The sequence below is a fragment of the Palaemon carinicauda genome, chromosome 17, assembly GCF_036898095.1.
Source record: "Palaemon carinicauda isolate YSFRI2023 chromosome 17, ASM3689809v2, whole genome shotgun sequence".
NCBI lineage: Eukaryota > Metazoa > Arthropoda > Malacostraca > Decapoda > Palaemonidae > Palaemon > Palaemon carinicauda.
This window is the reverse complement of record NC_090741.1, coordinates 55,004,793-55,023,478: the sequence shown is the minus strand read 5'-3', so window position 1 is coordinate 55,023,478 and position 18,686 is coordinate 55,004,793. Positions and strand designations below refer to the sequence as shown.

The 18,686-nt window shown below is 38.5% G+C and overlaps 1 protein-coding gene across 4 annotated transcripts in view; it reads right to left on the bottom strand.

Moving 5' to 3' along the window:
* Positions 1-18,686, bottom strand: part of Rad17 (Rad17 checkpoint clamp loader component) — a 91,132-nt gene that overhangs the window by 61,192 nt on the left and 11,254 nt on the right. For all 4 annotated transcript variants that reach the window (XM_068391012.1, XM_068391011.1, XM_068391013.1 and 1 more), the window contains 4 exons: positions 7,784-7,892; positions 5,384-5,512; positions 3,708-3,827; positions 2,068-2,209 (listed from right to left, as the gene is read on the bottom strand). In XM_068391012.1, the coding sequence (XP_068247113.1) occupies positions 2,068-2,209; positions 3,708-3,827; positions 5,384-5,512; positions 7,784-7,807 (415 nt within the window). In that variant the 5' untranslated portion in view covers positions 7,808-7,892. The remainder of the gene's footprint in view (positions 1-2,067; positions 2,210-3,707; positions 3,828-5,383; positions 5,513-7,783; positions 7,893-18,686) is intronic.

The window sequence follows — 18,686 nt, the reverse complement described above, 5'->3', positions numbered from 1 at the left end:
ATCGCTGGCGTATCCCGACCTTAGATTTCTGTCGGGCAACGGAGTTGACAGCTACATGATCATCGGGTAAGATTAATATTGAAAAATATCTGTTATAATATATAGATGTGAGAGAGGCAAGAGACCATGCTAGAAATAGGAATGAATGGCGAGCGATTGCGACGCAGTTCCCGTAGGCACTGCTGCTTCCTCCGATGCCTTGGATGACCGCTGAGGTAGCAGCAGTAGGGGAGTCAGCATTATGAAGCTTCATCAGTGGTGGATAATGTGGGAGGGTGGGCTGTGCCACCCAGCAGTACCAGCCGAACTCGATTGAGTCCCTTGTCAAGCTGGGAGGAACATAGAGAGGAGACGTCCCTTTATTTTGTTTCATTTGTTTAATGTCGGCTAACCCCCAAAATTGGGGGAAGTGCCTTGGTATATGTATGTATGTATAATATATGAAAAGTATATGTCTATTCCCAGACCCTTGAGTACTAAATTAGGCATTTATCTACTGTATGGACCCATTGAGATTCAGATTGGAAATTCTTTTTCTAAAGGGACACCATAAGTTTTAACAATATAAACATAGATAGTAGCCTACACTTTAGAGTTGTAATTTAGCTAGAAATAATGAGAATAAAAATAATAATAATACATTCTTAGACTGAAACCCTTAAAATTAAACAAACTATTGTATTTGATGCAAAACAAAAGTAGATTGTCTTTTAGACTTATAAATGACAATCCAAAGGGCTGCAAAAACCCAGAGTTGGAGAATGTCATCGAAAGTCTCTGGGTGATTAGTTATAAAAATGGATGTGTTTTGATGAACTACCTTTGAAATGAGTCATTCAAGCAAATAGATTAGAGAGAAATCCTTCTCGGGCCTTTTGACAGTTATCCCAGTTCCATGGATCATTTCCCTTGTGCCGGACAGGGCTATTAGAGTCACTGTGATTCACAGGGAGCCTGAACTTTATTTCCCACCTGCTAGACCATGGTAAAAGTAGGGAGTGTGTAAAGATCTAGATTTTCCTGTAGCTAACTAGGTTATCTAACTTCTCTGCTGAAGGATCCAGGCCAAGATAGCAAAACACCTATATCATTATTTTGAGCATCTACTATTCCATGGTAGTCATTCATCCATGTAGTAACCTGACCCGATGATGCTAACTTTGCTAATCTGAAGAAAAATGGCGTTATCAACATGGTAGGGTCATAGTTTGGTAGAGTTAAATTATATATCCTATTCTATTCAATCCAATTTCTCTTCCTCTTGTTTTGTTAAAGTATTTATAGTTTATATAGGAAATATTTGTTTTAATGTTGTTACTGTTTTTTAAATATATATAATTTTTCCTTTTTTCCTTTCCTTACTGGGCTATTTTCCCCTGTTGTGGCCCATAGGCTTATAGCATCTTGCTTTTCCAACTAGGATTCTCGCTTAGCAATTAATAATAATAATAAAGTTGAAATATGACGAGAAACTATTCTTCCAACATAGTAGTGACACTACACAGTGAAGTTGTAAACATGAATACGTACAGGGGACCTATCTTTTTACTAGGGATATGTACTTTTTGAAATGAAAGAAAACTGGAAATTTTTTATCAATTTTGGGAATAAACGCCGATAAACTGAGCTTCTGGAGAAGCAGTATGAACATCAGGTGAATATGAAAATCAAAATTATTAAAATTCTTTTCCAAACCATTAAGAGAAAGGTCAATTAATTTCTTTCATCACAATCTAACACTTTATTCTTGTAGATAGGTTTAAAGGTTGTTAATGAACTGCATAAATAAGGGAGAGGTGAATGCAGAAATAAAAAATACATAGGCTTATGATCAGTGCCACAGATCCCTCTCCCCCTCAGTGAGAGCTGGATAAACAGCACAATGGCTACGGAGGTTACTCTAGTATTAATGAGACAATAAAACCAGGCAAAAATCTACCACCTATGTGTTCCGGTTAGTATATGGCTAGATACAGATATTTGGCTAATATTCACACTGGCTGGTGCTTTAAACTATAAGATTTCATTCAAATATTACTAAAAAAAAATCTAACAACAAATCCATACCACTGTCTAGAAATGCAGATTCATATTTTGATACAGGGTTGATCCATTCTACTATATTCAAACCAGCCTCCTTCCCCAATACCTGTATGGTGGCACTTTTTCCACAGCCCGATGGACCCGATAGCAACAGGAATCTTCGACCCTAAAAAGAAAATCCATTCTTTTCTCAGTTTGCGATATTTGAACAATAAAAATTATTAAGAGCAACACATTTCTTGTGTATAGAGAAGTTGAAAATCACAACACATCAGGATATTTTATATCCATATTTAAATATGTATACTGTATCAGATATAAATTTAATCAGGAATGTATAAAAATATCAGCAAGGATTAAAAGTTGGGTATTACTACACTAAAAGTGCTAAGGAGGAATGAGGATAGGGGGTGGGGAGATGTAGGGGTTGAGAGGGGGGATGTTGATAAAGGAAAGGTCTAATTGGTGAGGGATCTATGGTCGTGGTTCATTCACGCCCCAGCTTTCTATACACACTCAATGAGTGAGCGAGCTGGGTTTATTCCTGGCATTCCATGCATCTCCTTTTTTTTTTTTTCTCAGGTATATTCAGCAATAACTATGCCTTAGAAATGGTGCTAGAGGAGCATTTCACGGAGCGACACAGGTCGAGCCCAGAAAGTTGGGTATTACTACACTGGAAGCAACGATCCATTTTTTTAATCTAGGAAGATTAAAAGCAATCATAAAAATAGGGAGAGTTAAATACATATTAAATTTCCGAGCTTGACATTAATATATTGTAGATTATCATTACTATTAAAATTTAATGTGAGTAAACAAAATAAAATACTGTATAGTATTGAAGCCAATTGATCCATTTCCCCCATACAATCTTTTTGTTGGTCAATCATACAGACATCAATGCTAATACTCCATATTGTCTATAACAATAAATTATTCAATATAATGTCTCAATATTCGATAAAAACTCCTCTACCTTCTACAATATTTAAAAAAAAGAAAAACACTTATTTTAAGTATTGTAATTGTCTTAGACTATTTATAAATTTACAAACTTCCTTAAATGTCAAACGTCATGGTGGCAAGGGGTAGGGAGCAATCGGAGACCCCTATTATAAGTTTTTCGAGCTCTTGATCGGCAACCTTAAAAGCCTCTCGATCAACAACCACCTACTTTGTTATTTAGTTTGTCGATGTTATTCAGTTTGTCGAGGATTAATAACAGTTCCTCAACCGATGTAAATAACAAAACCTCACTAAAAAAATTTAAAAAATTTGAATCTTTAAAAAATTTGAATCTTTATTAAAAAAAATTGGAATCTTTATTAAAAAAAATTGGAATCTTTATTAAAAAAATTGGAATCTTTATTAAAAAAAATTGGAATCTTTATTAAAAAAATTGGAATCTTTATTAAAAAAATTGGAATCTTAATTAAAAAAATTGGAATCTTTATTAAAAAAATTGGAATCTTTATTAAAAAATTGGAATCTTTATTAAAAAATTGGAATCTTTAAAACTTACATGTGATTGCACACGAGAGAGAGAGAGAGAGAGAGAGAGAGAGAGAGAGAGAGAGAGAGAGAGAGAGAGAGAGAGAGAGAGAGAGAGCAAACTGAAATCTCAATGTATTACATTGCTGTACAATAATCTTAATCCATACCTTCATTCCTGCCATGCTCTCTACCAACCAGCTTTCAACTTCTTGTATCTTCTTTTTATGGACTGCCAAGTCGTCCTTCCCCGTAGGTGCGTATACATCTACCCATAAGGCCGAGCTGCCCTGTAGGAAGATATTACCACTTTTAATAAATTTGAATTTATTCCCTTATTTCTTAAAGTAAAAGGGACAAGAAGTAAAAAATGGAAAAAAATGCTGCTGAAAAAATTAACTACTGAAGTATTCCATAAGGCTTCTTTATAGATCTCAAAAGACTATTTATACAAATTACACATCTGCTTCAATTTCTATAACCAAATGATTACCTGTAATCATGCAAATATAAATAAATAAAAAAGTAAATTAGACTAATGTATGGTATAGATAGAACACTGTACTGCATACATAAGCTTGCCATAGAAGAACTATTGATTCTATAGTTAATCTGTTTCACGGAAATCCTATTAGTAAATCAGACAATTACATATAGAAGAAATCAAACACCTTGAAAAGAAGAAAAAGTAATCAGACAATAGCACAGCACTTTACTAGCATGGGCAAAACACTGGGTTCTAAAAGCAGCAAGAATTTCATCTTCCACTGTTTGAGACAGCATTCACTGATGTCCCATTATTCTCCCAGAAAATTTTTGATTTGTTACACAATACACCTATTACTTGACTGTAACCTATTCTTTTATCATGAGAGATCCCAAGATAATCGGACAGCTAATATAGGTGGGCATATGCTCGTACACTCTTGTATATCATCAGTACTGTACTTTAAAAAATCACCATCTTTGTATCTTGAGTGGCCTAAAGCTCTTAGGAGATACCCAGCCTGTTGAAACTGTTCATAAATACAAAACTTTGATAATTCTAACGTTATTGCACTCAATTCAACATATAATTTTTTACTATAATTGTTCCTTGTAGTACAGAAAAACATTGACATTATCAATAAGATATTAGGCAAAGTTTAAGTTTGTGGACAGAACCAGTAGGTTTTCTATAACAGAGGTACTTTAGTTTAAGAAATTACCTAAAAGTATCCTCTTTCATTACATTGTATTCTCTACCAAACCTTCACTACTGGTAAATATGGATAAATTCCAAGGACTTAGTATAAATCTGTCATCATTACGGGTTTAATGGTATCGAGCCCAAAAAAGATAAAGAAACAATACTGTAACTTAAACTCTAAGTGAAAAAGTTCATGATAAAAAAAACCATAACTCATAACTCCTAAGAGATAATGAAAGTAATTTCCAGTAGATTTTGTAGATTTGAGAACAAAGCCCTCAGAAGAATATTGGGAGTTAACCCTTTTACCCCCCGGGTTTTTGGAAATTTCCAACCCTTAAGCCCCAGGGGGTTATTTTTTTCCCAGCACATTTTGCAGTATATATTTTTTAAATTGCTCTAACAGCCTTAGTTTTTGTCATGGAGAGGTCAGGTTGGTCTCATTCTCTTGGAAAATGCCTGAATTTTCTAAAAAAAATTATCAAAAACTATGAAAAACAAATTTTTATAGCATTTTTTTGCAAGGACGTACCGGTACGTCCATGGGGGTAAAGGGATGGCTTTTGTGAAACGTACCAGTACGTCCTTTGGGGGTAAAAGGGTTAAATGGCAGGACAGGATTAAAAACGATGATGATGATGAAGTAATGGAACATACCAATGCTTTCGGAAGCCTTTTTCCTCCGCTACCCGACGATGTCCCCGCATCTTTCGAATGCTTGACTTTACGTTCTGTTGCAGGAGGGGGAAAGTCAAAATCATCAAACGCTGGAGTTACCCATGACACCTGCAATAAAAAGACAATATTAGAGATTATTTCTTATTTAAAATAAGAGTACAGTAGATCCACAACTTGCAAACATATGGTGATAAAATCAAATACAACTGAAATCAAATCTTCAAAAATTTTGTATCAAAACTTCATAATGGAATACTGTAATAAAACAAAGAATTTAATTCAGTAAGCAGAGGGCCTTTACAATAGGAAACAGGACTTATCTGTTGATCTTTGCAGCTGAAAACTGTAGAGATACGAGTTAGGTGAAGCTTACTCTATGCTCCCCCCCCCCCAAAAAAAAAAGAAAAAAAAAAACAGACTTACAATTTATTTTAAAAACAGCTTCTTGGAACCTGTCAAGTTTGTAAGCTGAGGGACTTTCTACAGGAGACACTAAATCAAAATGGTAGCAAAAATACCATACAATCTTTAAGACTATTTGTTTCATAGATGCAAATCTCCACTGGCTATATTGATTTTAGCTAATTTTTCATGGCCGAATACCTTTCCTGCCGCCAACCCTCCCCCTTTACCAGGACTTGGGACCGGCACCAAGTTGAGGCTGGCTTGCCCCCCTCAGTGGAAATGAAGTGACTGAAATGGAGGTGCTGGGAACGAGAAGGAGACCAAAGCGAAGGTGGATGGACTGTATCAGGGATGATCTTCGATCAAAGGGATTAAGTGGTGATGAAGTGTGGGACAGAGGTAGATGTACAACGCTGGCCAGAAACATCGACCCCACATAACGGTGGGAAAAGTTGCGGCCTTAGAAGAAGTAGTTTCATAGAATCAAAGAATTTCTATAAATACGATTTCATTTAACCAATCTAAATACCTAAAAATATCGTGGAAAGTTGTGGAGTCCAAACTGATGATTAAAAGTAAAGCCGTTTTTCTTTTGTCGTGAGAAATGCATTGATGATAGTCGATCAGATGGAAGGGAGGAAGGAAATTCTCATTGCCATGCAATGAATTGCATACATCAAGCAATGTGCCTTTACAACTACATGATTAATTCTGTGGAACCAAGCACAATAAACTCCAATTTAGTAAGAATAAAGACTCAATGATAGACAACAGTTTCATCAAAACTATTTGTGCGACATCCAAGAGAAAGAATATCAGACCCTTGATTAGTAGCTCTCTTTAATCTCTTGGCAAACTTATTCTCCCGTCTATTCCTATAAATGATCTAAATGGCCATCTGCCTCTCATTCAGACCCAAACACTTAGAACATTGATTGACCATAAAACAAAGCTTAAAACGGCAAGCAATAAACATCGAGAGTAAATCTAGGATCATTATATAATCGTGTAGTAGAGCGTGTATCACATGTCATAAACTTCAAAGACTTTAAATACATATCCGAGGTAATCAACCAACCACATTGGATGAATTAATGCTACAATCTAAAAATTTAAAGAAAAAAAAAGGAGTCTGAAAACAAATTCCAATGCAAATTATCGGATAAGAGGAACTGGTCGAGTTTTCTGGACCAACAGGGGAAACTCAGGCTACCATACTAGAGGGATTTTGAAAATACCTAACCCTACTAAAACTAATATCATTATGACCATTTCCCTAGACTCTTTGAAATAATACTGTAGTTTAAACAATCAACTACATATTATGAACGTTTGAGTTACACATGGAAGGACTGTGTAGAGAGAATAAAAATTAAAAAAATACACTTTAAAAAGTATATCACCAGGTTATGGCTTCAAACCCTCAATGAGCCGGCCTTCACAACAGCTGTACTTTATAGATGACAAGAGAAAGTAAAACCAAATAATGATAAATGAAAATACTGCACTGTATAGAAAAAAAAAAAGGCTTCAAATTACCCACCCATCATTAGGTCTGCTTGTATGTCAACTTCTCAAACACATATATAGACATGAGCACATTAAAATTTTATCCATCTGAAAAAATAAATTCCATAAATAACAGAAGATACCGTATATTAATATTTGCTTTTCTTACTTGCGACTACTGTTATGCACTTTTTATATCATGCAATAAATGTCGATTCCTTCTCTCTGTCTAACTATGCTAACTTATTTTTCTGTTCTTGTACATTCTCTATATATCTACAAACATATGAAGTAAAAGTACACGATTGACCTTAAGAACTAATTACCCAACTGAATTTCTACCAGTACAGTATTGTATTTCCAAACAGAAATGGAATATAGAATATAAAATATATATATTTTTTTTTTGGTAAACATATACCACCGTTACACGAAATATCAATACAGAAGTACTTGTTACAATACCTTGCGTTTGTTATTTTGTGTCATAGCTGTCACTTAAGTGGGCTTCTGTGAGAGACAAGATCACATTTCTGACAATTGTGCCACTTCCCATACAAATTGTTGCAACAGCCTGAAAATACATATAGCAGAGCATGAATATTAATCAGAAATGAAAGCACAGAGGGTCATATCATAAATAGATGAATAGATAACTTCAGTGGAAAATAAATTCACAGAAGTACATAGTATTTTGACAAAACCAAGAACTTTAATCAAACACTTGTTTGGATCTAGTGACTAATTTACGATTTGTTTACCTGAAAACTTATTAAGTATAGGTTTCCTTTTATTGGGAGGGGTACAGTTTCAGAGCCTTGATACATATTAATTGTAACTCCATATCTGTCCAGATATAGAATATTTTAAAGAGAATTTGTTTCCTCCCTGCTATACAAAGTTAAAAACCTGATTTCGTAGTCAAACTGGCACACTGAAACAGTTGTTGAAACAGAACACTGTACTATGCTGTAGATAGAAAATGAAGAGTAAGCGAGACACCCCACCTAGTTTGGACCTTTGGGCTTGGGATGTAGAGTGGTTGATCGGAATAAAATACAAAGGACATAGGTTTGCATAATGGAGAAAAATATAATTATCTTTAAAATTTGCTATTTGTTACCAAACTCACATATTGTAATCCTTCATGTATTATGTAGGAGACTCGCTTGTTGGTAAGAGGCCCTCCCTGTGAATAGAATGGGTAAGTTTGTCCCCTTTAAGAATGTCATCTTCCGGATCCAGACGAGAGAGGAAAAATTGCCACAAACCTCATAGACCACAGCATGTATGGGAGGTAGAGGCCATTACAACCTAGGCCTGTAAAGTTCACGAGAAACTAGATTCTGCCATGAAAAAATCTGATCTTCCTTAATGAAGGAAGATGATGTTGGAGGTAGTTCTTATCCCAAAGGTAATTATATGAAAATTTATTTAAAATACCATCTTCCTCAATGAAGGAAGATTATGTTTGAGGTAGTTTCTTATCCCTAAGTTAATAAGAAAATTTATTTATGGTTAGAGACTTTCATAACCTGTCCTCCCCCTTGTTGAAAAGGGCCGAGTCTTTGTGGAAGGGTACTCAATTAAAGGCTTACCAACATCATAGTCCGACCCAGAAAATGCTCAGCTTTGACCCTTCATACCAAAGAGGGGGAAAAAAAGGTAGAATTAGCCAGACATTTAACTTGTAATCCCAGACTCATATCAAGCTTATGCATGGAAAGGAGAGATTTATCTGTCCCAAGAGGGAACTGGGAGAACTATGTAACTTTTTGAACAGCCATTAAACTACCCAAGGAAAAAGTGTCAAGGCAATACAGTATTGGGCAACATATCATGGATAGAGAGAGGCAAAGGTGGTACGATGTGTCCGAACCCATGCCCTTATAACTGCACCGTAAGTCCGACATACTGTATTCTTTTATGATCTAAGTTTTCATGTTCTGGCCGACACTAAGAGAATGAAAATACTTTAACCCTGGAGGAATTATAGTGATAATTAGAGCTTCTGTAATGCTTAATAATAAGATATTTTAATTCATATTCATAATCTACTCATATGCTGTACAGTACTGTATATGACCTAAGAAAAATAATTCAAAATTATTCATATAATAATGCCTAATACAACTCAGTCAATATGATAAACAAGTATAATTTTTAAAGTACTTCTTTAAGGAAAACACACACACACTAAAGAAAAGAGTATAAATCTCCAGTAGCCTTGTTTCTTAAGCATTTATCAAGAACTTAAAACTTTCACAAATGAAATTCATAAATTGCTTTTATATACAATACTGTACCCGTATTTATATCAATCACCTGAAAGAGAAAGAAATTCATAAGAAATGGGAAAAGGAAATTTAAATTCCTTCTCTCTCACACTATAGTAGCAATTTCATTAAGGGATTTTGACGAAGGAAAAATCTATTTCTGGGGAGAGACCTGTGACGCCCGGCGAAAAAGTCCTTCTTTGTACTTTTTCTGATATAAATCTTCCAAATATACCAGAGAAAATTAAAAGCATGGAATGCAGAGGTTACAACCCTCGCGCGAGCACCTTGTTGGTGTCGTATATCTAACAAGGGCGTTTGTAAAACACTATTCACAGGCTGTCTTCCATTTAGATAATCCCTTCATCAAAGGGGGAGGGCCGTGACAGGCCCTAGAGAATACAGTTGGGTTACCCTACCGACACCTACTACTCGCGCTCACCAGGTCATCCTTCTGCAAGAACATATGGCTTGGCAAGGAAAAAGGGTGGGTCCGTACAAAAATAATCGGGAAGGGTTTCGCCGGGCGTCACAGGTCTCTCCCCAGAAATAGATTTTTCCTTCGTCAAAATCCCTTTTCTGGGTCGACCTGTGACGGCCGGCGAAAAAGTACCAGAGAATGCCTTCCAAGCCCAATAAATTAATAACATAATGAGGAGAATACAATCACCATGTACGACAATACTATGATATAATAAAGTAATCGTCCAATTACCAACCAGCCAAATGACATAGGGAACGTAAGGTTAAATAATAATGACGACAAGGAACCAACTGAGTGTCGAATCGCAAAAGGCATCAAACCTTACATGTCTAAGTATATCTAAACATTAAAGGAACGGTAACTACAATAACAGTTAAACCATAGGAATTAAACATGGCAAATATCATAGGGCTAACGAACTACCAAGGAGAGCGGCGACGTGGTGTGAGTGGCGGGTAGGAGGGAGAAGAGAAGAGATGGAAGAAAGGAAGAAGAGGAGATTAATGGGGAGAGATAAGGCTCCCCTCTGCCATCGTCGGGTATTTAAGGGCCTGTAAGATCTTTAGATATTGGCGTTTGACAACCATAGGGGATTTCCAACCCGTATATTTTTTAAAATCATCAAAGTCCCTGTTCTGGAAGTCATTGTTGGAGGCATCTACTGTCCGTATATCATGAGCCTGGGGAAATGATTCCGGATTAGTATGTTTAATGAAGTAGAGGATTTGTTGCCTGATACCGTTAATGGAAATAGTACCTCCTTGTTCCCTGATAACCAAGGGGCCAGACGAGCGGGTGGCAGTTCTAGCTAAAAAGGGGCTTGAGAGTGTGACTGTACACGGAGAAAAATCCTGGGGATGAAGAATAATCTTCCGAGAGGAGCACCTATTTTGCGGATCCTCATTTTTTAGCTAGGGAAGCTTTGTCTGGAAAAGGAGTACTTCGGCTGAAGGGAGGAAATCTATGTTTTCCGGGTTTCGTGAGAGCTGCTAGTTCTGATGTTCCATCACCTGAGGCCATAGCCGTTAGAAATAAAGTCTTCCTAAGAAGAGTGATATAAGAGCAGGATTCATTGTCCGTGTCCATCGCAAGTTTGAGAACACCGTTCAGAGACCAAGAGTCCTTTTGTGGCCGAACCGAAGGTCGAAGCCTAGCACATGTTTTTGGGGTTGATGAGAAATAGGCATCAGCTAGGTTAATGTTGAACCCAACAAGGTAGATCTTCTTCAAAGCTGACTTGATGGTGGTTAAAGTGCTAACTGTTAGGCCTTTGTCAAATAGGAACCTCAAGAAAGAGATGGCTAAATGCGGGGACATACGAGTATGGTCTGCACTCTTAGGGGACCTACTAGTTGTTAACGGCCGAATCATATTGGCGAATTGTCGAGTCCCTTTTTGTCCCATTCGATGAAGAGATCGTTTCCGGTTCAATGTTCGCATCTCTACGAGCTGCCAACTTCCTGTAGTCCACAAAGTTAGAGTTTTGGCTATCCTTGAGTAATCTGACACAGTGAGTTTGGATACTCGGGTCAGTTTGAGGAACGGGATCCGGATGGGACTGAGTTTCAACTCGAGGAGGAGAGGAAACCAACTGTTCTTGGCCAGTGAGGTGGTACTAAAGCCACTGCGCCCCGGAAGGAGCGTAGTTTGTGTAAAAGTTTTTAGAAGATTCCCTGGGGGAGATAGGGAAATCTTCTTCTAATGGTTCCAATCCCGGGGTAATGCGTCCATGGCATAAGCCCGAGGGTCCAGGGTTGGGGTCACATAACAAGGAAGTTAGTGATTCATCTGAGTTGCGAATAGATCTACCTGGAGGCCTGGAACGAGCCTGAGTATCCACCGGAATGAAATTATGTCTAGAGACCATTCTGACTCCAGTGGATCCGTCCTGGATAGTGAGTCCGCTCTCACATTCTGGCCTCCCGCTAGGTGAGGTGCTGACAGGAACCAGTTCTCTTCTGTTGCCCAGGCGAAGATAGTGACCAGGATCTGATTCAGGTTGGGCGACTTGGATCCTCCCCTGTTGACGTAGTGTACTGCGTCTGTGCTGTCTGACACTACTCTGATGTGGGTCGACCTCGGAGGAGAGTCTCTCTTCAGGGTCAAGAACACTGCCATGGCTTTGAGAACAATGATATGGGACTGTTTCATGGAGAGTGACCAAGAACCTGAAACATCTGATGTTCGGAGTAATCCCCCCATCCACTTAGAGACGCGGCTGTATGGAATGTCACTTGTGGAGGTGGGAATTGTAGAGGAACCGATTTGGAGAGGTCCTTCGGTTCGGACCATGGGCGTAGTCTCATTTTCAAGACAGAGGGGACCTTCGAGACCATGTCTCTTATAGGTACTGTAGCTCTCTTTCTCCAAACTCGATTGATGTCTTTGAGTTTGGCTTTTATTAGATCTGTTACTGAAGTGAATTGGAAAAGTCCGAGGATACTTTCTAAGGCTCTTCGGACACCTGTTTGTGTTTGAGAAAATTTTTTGATCTTGGAAACTATTCCTCTTACCTTTTGGAAGGGAGAGACAACGTGTGCTTCGAAAGGTCCCACTGAATGGCTAACCATTCTAAGCGGACTGATGGTTGCAGGCGAGATTTTTTGGAGATTGACCCGAAATCACAGGTTGTCGAGAAATTGAAATAATTCCTTCGTAGCTCTGTTGCCTTCTATGACTGGCCGGGCCCAAATGAGCCAACCGGCCAGATAAGCAATGATCTCTATCTCTTGGTTCCTGAGTTGTTCTAACACTCTCTCTCCCAGATTCGTGAATATCCTGGGATCAATGTTGAGGCCAAAGGGCATGTCTTGAACACAAAGGCTTTCCTGCTTAGGCGGAAACCCAGATAAGAAGAGAAGTTTCGAGCTAAAGGCGCAAGATAATAGTCGTCGGTAAGATCGACAGAGGTGGTGACGGTCCTACGGGGAAGTAAGGTCCGTACATGAGAGATAGTCAACATCCGGAACTTGTCGCAGAGAATGTAAGAGTTTAGCTTGACAAGTCCAGGTCCACTCTCAATGCCGCCAAGCCTTTTCGGAATTGTGAACAGGTGGCTTTGGAACTTCAGTGATCGATCCCGTTTGATTGCTTCTTCTTGAGTAACCCTGTGGTGTACTCTTCCAGGATGGGAGTGGATTTCTGGGAGAAGGTCACTGGTGGAGGAGGAGGACCTTGTGGCCATTTTCACCTCAAACCTTTAGAGATTATGCTATGAGCCCACAGACCGAAGGTCCAATGGTCTCAAAAGTGGTAAAGTCTACCCCCTACCGGGACCACCGCGTTGTGAGGGGGTGAATCTAGGTACTTTCCTTCTCCGAGCCCCCTTTTTTCTAGGTCCGTCTCGATGGCGAGACTGTCTTCTACTCCTGTAGCTTCCTCTCTGGTGTCCACGAGAGGAGCCTGAGGGTTCGGATCTAGGGCTGTATGCAGGTAAAACATCCCAACGGGGTTGGGCTGTGTACCTGGTGAATCAGTGAGGTAGACCACCTGATGAGGGGGATTTGGATGCATAGACGTCGAATCAGAGGGAGGCTGTGATGACGAGTGGGTAACCGACTATCGATTCCTGTCTGATAGAGGCCTCAGACAGAACGTATTTCCCACAACTAACCCGATCAGACCATCAAACGTGTAGGTCGAATTGGAAGGGCAGATCTTGGAATTATCGTACCCCCCAGACTGACAACATCCTGGTCCAGACAGATCGGGCCTGCCCTTTAGGAAATAATACTGTTACCTTCGGTACCTTGTCTAACCTAACCAAGGCAATCTCTTTCAATCGAACGAATCCGTTGAACGGGAATTCTAGTACCTGGGAGTAAATTCTAGGTCCCCCAGAGGGAGGACGTCTATGCCATCCAGATTTATGGTACCATCTATATATGGAACATGTAAGGCAAATCTCTATGCGTTGTTTTTATCGAAGGAGGTTACTTCGATATACCTGGGGCTGTAGGGGGAAACTTCTGAGTTCCTGAACGGATCCGACTCACTACCATACTTTTGAGCTCCGTCATAGCCCCTTGGTTTTCCCTAGAATGTGTTGCTTTTAGCAGTCACGGTTTATGCAGGGTAACATGAACATCAGGATCCATTAAGGGTCCTAGGTCGGTGACGTAGGTAATTGCAAAGCTGAAGGCTCAAAACTCATCCCCACCTACCTGCCCGTCCATGGGGTCGTCGTCCAACCTTAGAGAGGACACTCTGAGGAGATAGGGACCTCTAGATGGAGCATTTCTTCCCAACCTTGATAACCAAGGGCGGAGAGCCTCTCTTGCAGGCCAGAGAGATTCATCATCATCCTGACGGGAACCATGTAGGCGAACCTTCTGTAAAAGAAAGGGGACATAAGTCTGGATGTTCCTTGAACTTTGGTTAGTGATCCTATTCACAGGCTGGGATCAGCTGTATAACTCATAAAAATCAATTTTAAAGAAAATTCATTTAATGTACTATCTTTTGGGGTATAGTTCGACACTTGTATTCATGAAATGTGACACTGTTGGCGCATCCGCCACAGGTTGGCCACCCCTGACTCAGACGTTCAGAACCGGGTCTAACATTATTTACTGGCTATTAGTATTCTATTGATTCATCTGTTCACTGACCAGAGTTTCAAGGAACAGTAGATAGCCTCTCATGGCATGGTTAGTCTCGACCCGGCTCTTCATTAGAAGGGGCCAACGTTTGGTTCCCAGTACTGAGTGGAAACTTATTTCTATTTGAACACTATGTTGTATGGATATTTATTCATATTTAGGCATAGTTAGAATTGAATATGCATAAATATAGGCATAATCAATTTATTTCTATTTGAACACGATGTTGTATGAATATTTATTCATATTTAGGTATAGTTAGAATTGAATATGCACAAATATAGGCACAATCAATTTATTTCTATTTGAACACTATGTTGTATGGATATTTATTCATATTTAGGCATAGTTAGAATTGAAAATGCATAAATATAGGCATAATCAATTTATTTCTATTTGAACACGATGTTGTATGGATATTTATCCATATTTATACCTAGTTAGAATTAAATATATGCATAAATATAGGCATAGTTATGTTCATATATTTTTATTTGGACTTTCAAGAATAACTAATGAATATTACCAACGCAAATTCAAAGTGCCATTAAAGTAAGTACAGTTTACTTTGTATTCATGTTAAATCCTTTCCTTTACAGCAAAAACAAGAGATTGGCCACCCGTGGTCTGAGTGATCTCTGTCTGTACCGGAGCTCCGGTAACAATCCCCGGTACAAAGGTCCGTCATAGTGACAACGTGAACACCAGAGGAAAACTAATATTAACCTCAATGCTGATCGCCTGTACGATATCCGGTTAAGCCGGAGATTCGATGAAAAGGATCGTAATAACGATATTGTGATTATTTATGAAAAAGGGGTTCATACCCTGATTCTGATCGTCTGATTGATCTCTGTTTGTAACGGAGAACTAGTGACAAAGGTCCGTCATCGTGAAAACGTGATCCTCAGCGGTACGATAACATTCTCTAATACTGAATGTTTGTGTTATCTCCAGTGAAGCCGGAGATTCGATGAAAAAGGGACCGTAATAATGAAACTGTGAAGTCTTCATCGGTATCACATTGTTAACTCCGGTTCCGTCTGCTTGATCTCTGTTTGTACCGGAGATCCGGTAGCAAAGGCCCGTCACCGTGATATCGTGACCGTTCCCGGTACGATAACATTAACCTCAATGAATGATTGTGTTATCTCCCGTGAAGCCGGCCGTAACGGTGTAATTATGATCAAACATGACAAAGGTTCGTGTGTAAAAGGCTTCAGCCGGAGTCCGAGTGCCGGATTTCACCGTTGCACTCCAAAATCTGCTCCTGAACGTTAACTAGTTCTCACCCAATGAGTATCCATATAGCAGAGCATAACTCAAGGCGGAGCTAAGGGTGTCGGTATAAAACGACCCCAATTAATGACTCATACACTAACGTACCTATTAATAGTGTTAGCTATATTAACAGTAACCACATCAATAAAAACGTTTATAATATTAAACGTACTATCATCAACTCTGATACTAAGAGGAGGCCTGAATAACTCGTGATCGTATAAAAACGGAGAACGGGAAATTCACCTCTCTTACTCGAGCTAACAAAGAAAACGAGAGAAGGGATAACTCATATCTGTAGAACAGGGAACGAGCAGTCTCTGTTTTCGCTCTCAAGGTTACATAATAAAAAAACTAACATCACACAATAAAACAAGAACATTAATAAAATTGATTGCTTTTCTTAGTAATTGTAAAAACCAAGAACGAAGAATAACGACAACGTAACAAATAAACATGGATATAGTCTAAATCGAAGCCACTGAGGCGAGTACAAACTAACAGACTAAATCGCTAAACTTTAATTCGCTATTCTTTAAATCGCTATTCTTCGTAGGTCCAAATTGGACTTGCAAGCAAATAAATACCATAGTAAAAATTAATGATAACACTAAAAGGCCATAAAACGTAAGTGATATAACCTAGATGACAGAGTACCAGATGGGCAAAATTAACTAGAATATTTACCGAAGCGAACATAACACAAAATGGCTGCCGATACCTCGGCCGGACAATCGCTTCCAAAACTAAAAACCACCATATTGGAAACAGAACAAATGCCCAGTACTGTCAAAAGCTGCCAAAACAAACTATGGTACTTAACATTGGTAAGGGTGAAGTATCAACGTCAGTCATGTTGAATTAACGACAATCACTTCGAAAAACACTGGGCAAAACACTTATCAACTTAGCGGGCAAGTCCAAAACAGAAGGATGACCTGGTGAGCGCGAGTGGTAGGTGTCGGTAGGGTAACCCAACTGTATTCTCTAGGGCCTGTCACGGCCCTCCCCCTTTGATGAAGGGATTATCTAAATGGAAGACAGCCTGTGAATAGTGTTTTACAAACGCCCTTGTTAGATATACGACACCAACAAGGTGCTCGCGCGAGGGTTGTAACCTCTGCATTCCATGCTTTTAATTTTCTCTGGTATATTTGGAAGATTTATATCAGAAAAAGTACAAAGAAGGACTTTTTCGCCGGCCATCACAGGTCGACCCAGAAATACAGCTTACCGTCTGATGGTAACGGTAAACGGGTAAACTAAACACAATATAACATACCAAGCACATTAATCCATGGCAATTCAAAATTTGCATCTTGAAACATACTAAGGTTTCCTTGAAGTTCGATATTTCTAAAGTGTTTATTAAAGGATTAGAAATGAAACTATAAGAGATTACTCCAGTGCCAAACGTGGACGAGATCATGATGAGGGGTAGATGGAGATGGTTTGGGCATGCTCTTCGCACTCCCCAAGAGAGATAAGTTCACCAAACATTCAGCTGGGCCCCACAAGGCACTAGAAGAGGTGGAGTACCCAGACCCACATGGCTGAGGACTATGAAGCGTGAAGTAGGAGATGATGAATGGAGAATTATTGAATTAAAACCTCAAGATAGTGAAAACAGGAAATCTAACCAAGGCCCTTTGTGTCTGTGTCAACAAGCGTAGGAGATGATGATGATGTTTATTGAGGATGTTTTTAAGTTCAATTTATTTAAATAAATTCACCAAAAACAGACATGGAAAGATACCTATGGAAAAATATACATCATAACTTAACCTACTTAAGGAATATTGCCCTACAGTATTTGACCAGGGATCTGGGTAAACCATAGCTCACTCCCTTGAAAAGGATACAGTTTTCCGAGAGAGAGACTATTAGGACCTGACCTCACTTAGGACTGGTAAATTTCCTGTTTGGATCAAGCATTAGATTTTTGCCTTCTTTTGCAACAATGATCTACAACTATTGCTATAATGTATTTGCTTCTGGTATTTCATGTAAGGATTAACATACTGTACTGATCTCTCAATGCAGCTAGTGGCAAATAGGACAAACAAGAAATAGGAAGGATAAAAAGGGGGGAAAATACGGCAAGTAACAAATTTCAACTTGACAATAGAGGGAAAAATTAACGGAGAAGTGCACAGTAAAGGTTGCTTTTTTCCCCAAAGTGCAAACGTGGTGAAAACCGACAGGTGTTACAGAGATTTCCGACAGAAATAGCACTTATAGAAGGACAGTTAAACAAGTTTGTAGTGGAAAGGAAATGGACTGAGGAACAAGGTAAGAGCAAAGGAATTTTCTAACCAACTGTTTAAAGGTTATTGTAGAAGACACTCAAGGTTTTTATTAATAAAGATTACGATATCGAGATTGCAGCTCGTGTGACTTTTCAACGAAGGGATATACAGGAGTAAAACTTGGGCAAAAGATCATTTCTAATTCAGATATTTGGGTTTAATTTACAGATACACTGGAATAAGTTTTAAGAGCAATATATAACTTTAGTTTGTTCACAAATATTGCCTTATTTGTTACAGTATTTTTCAAGCATCATTTGGTCTTAAGTATTAGTGTCTATATATCTTAAAATTAGAACATCTTAAGTAGGTTTAGAATCATATCTCCTTCATAACATGAAATTTAGGGGTAGAAAATAAGGTGCTACTTTCCTACCCAACACCAATTAGAAAAATTGGATAAAAGATTAAGCTAGA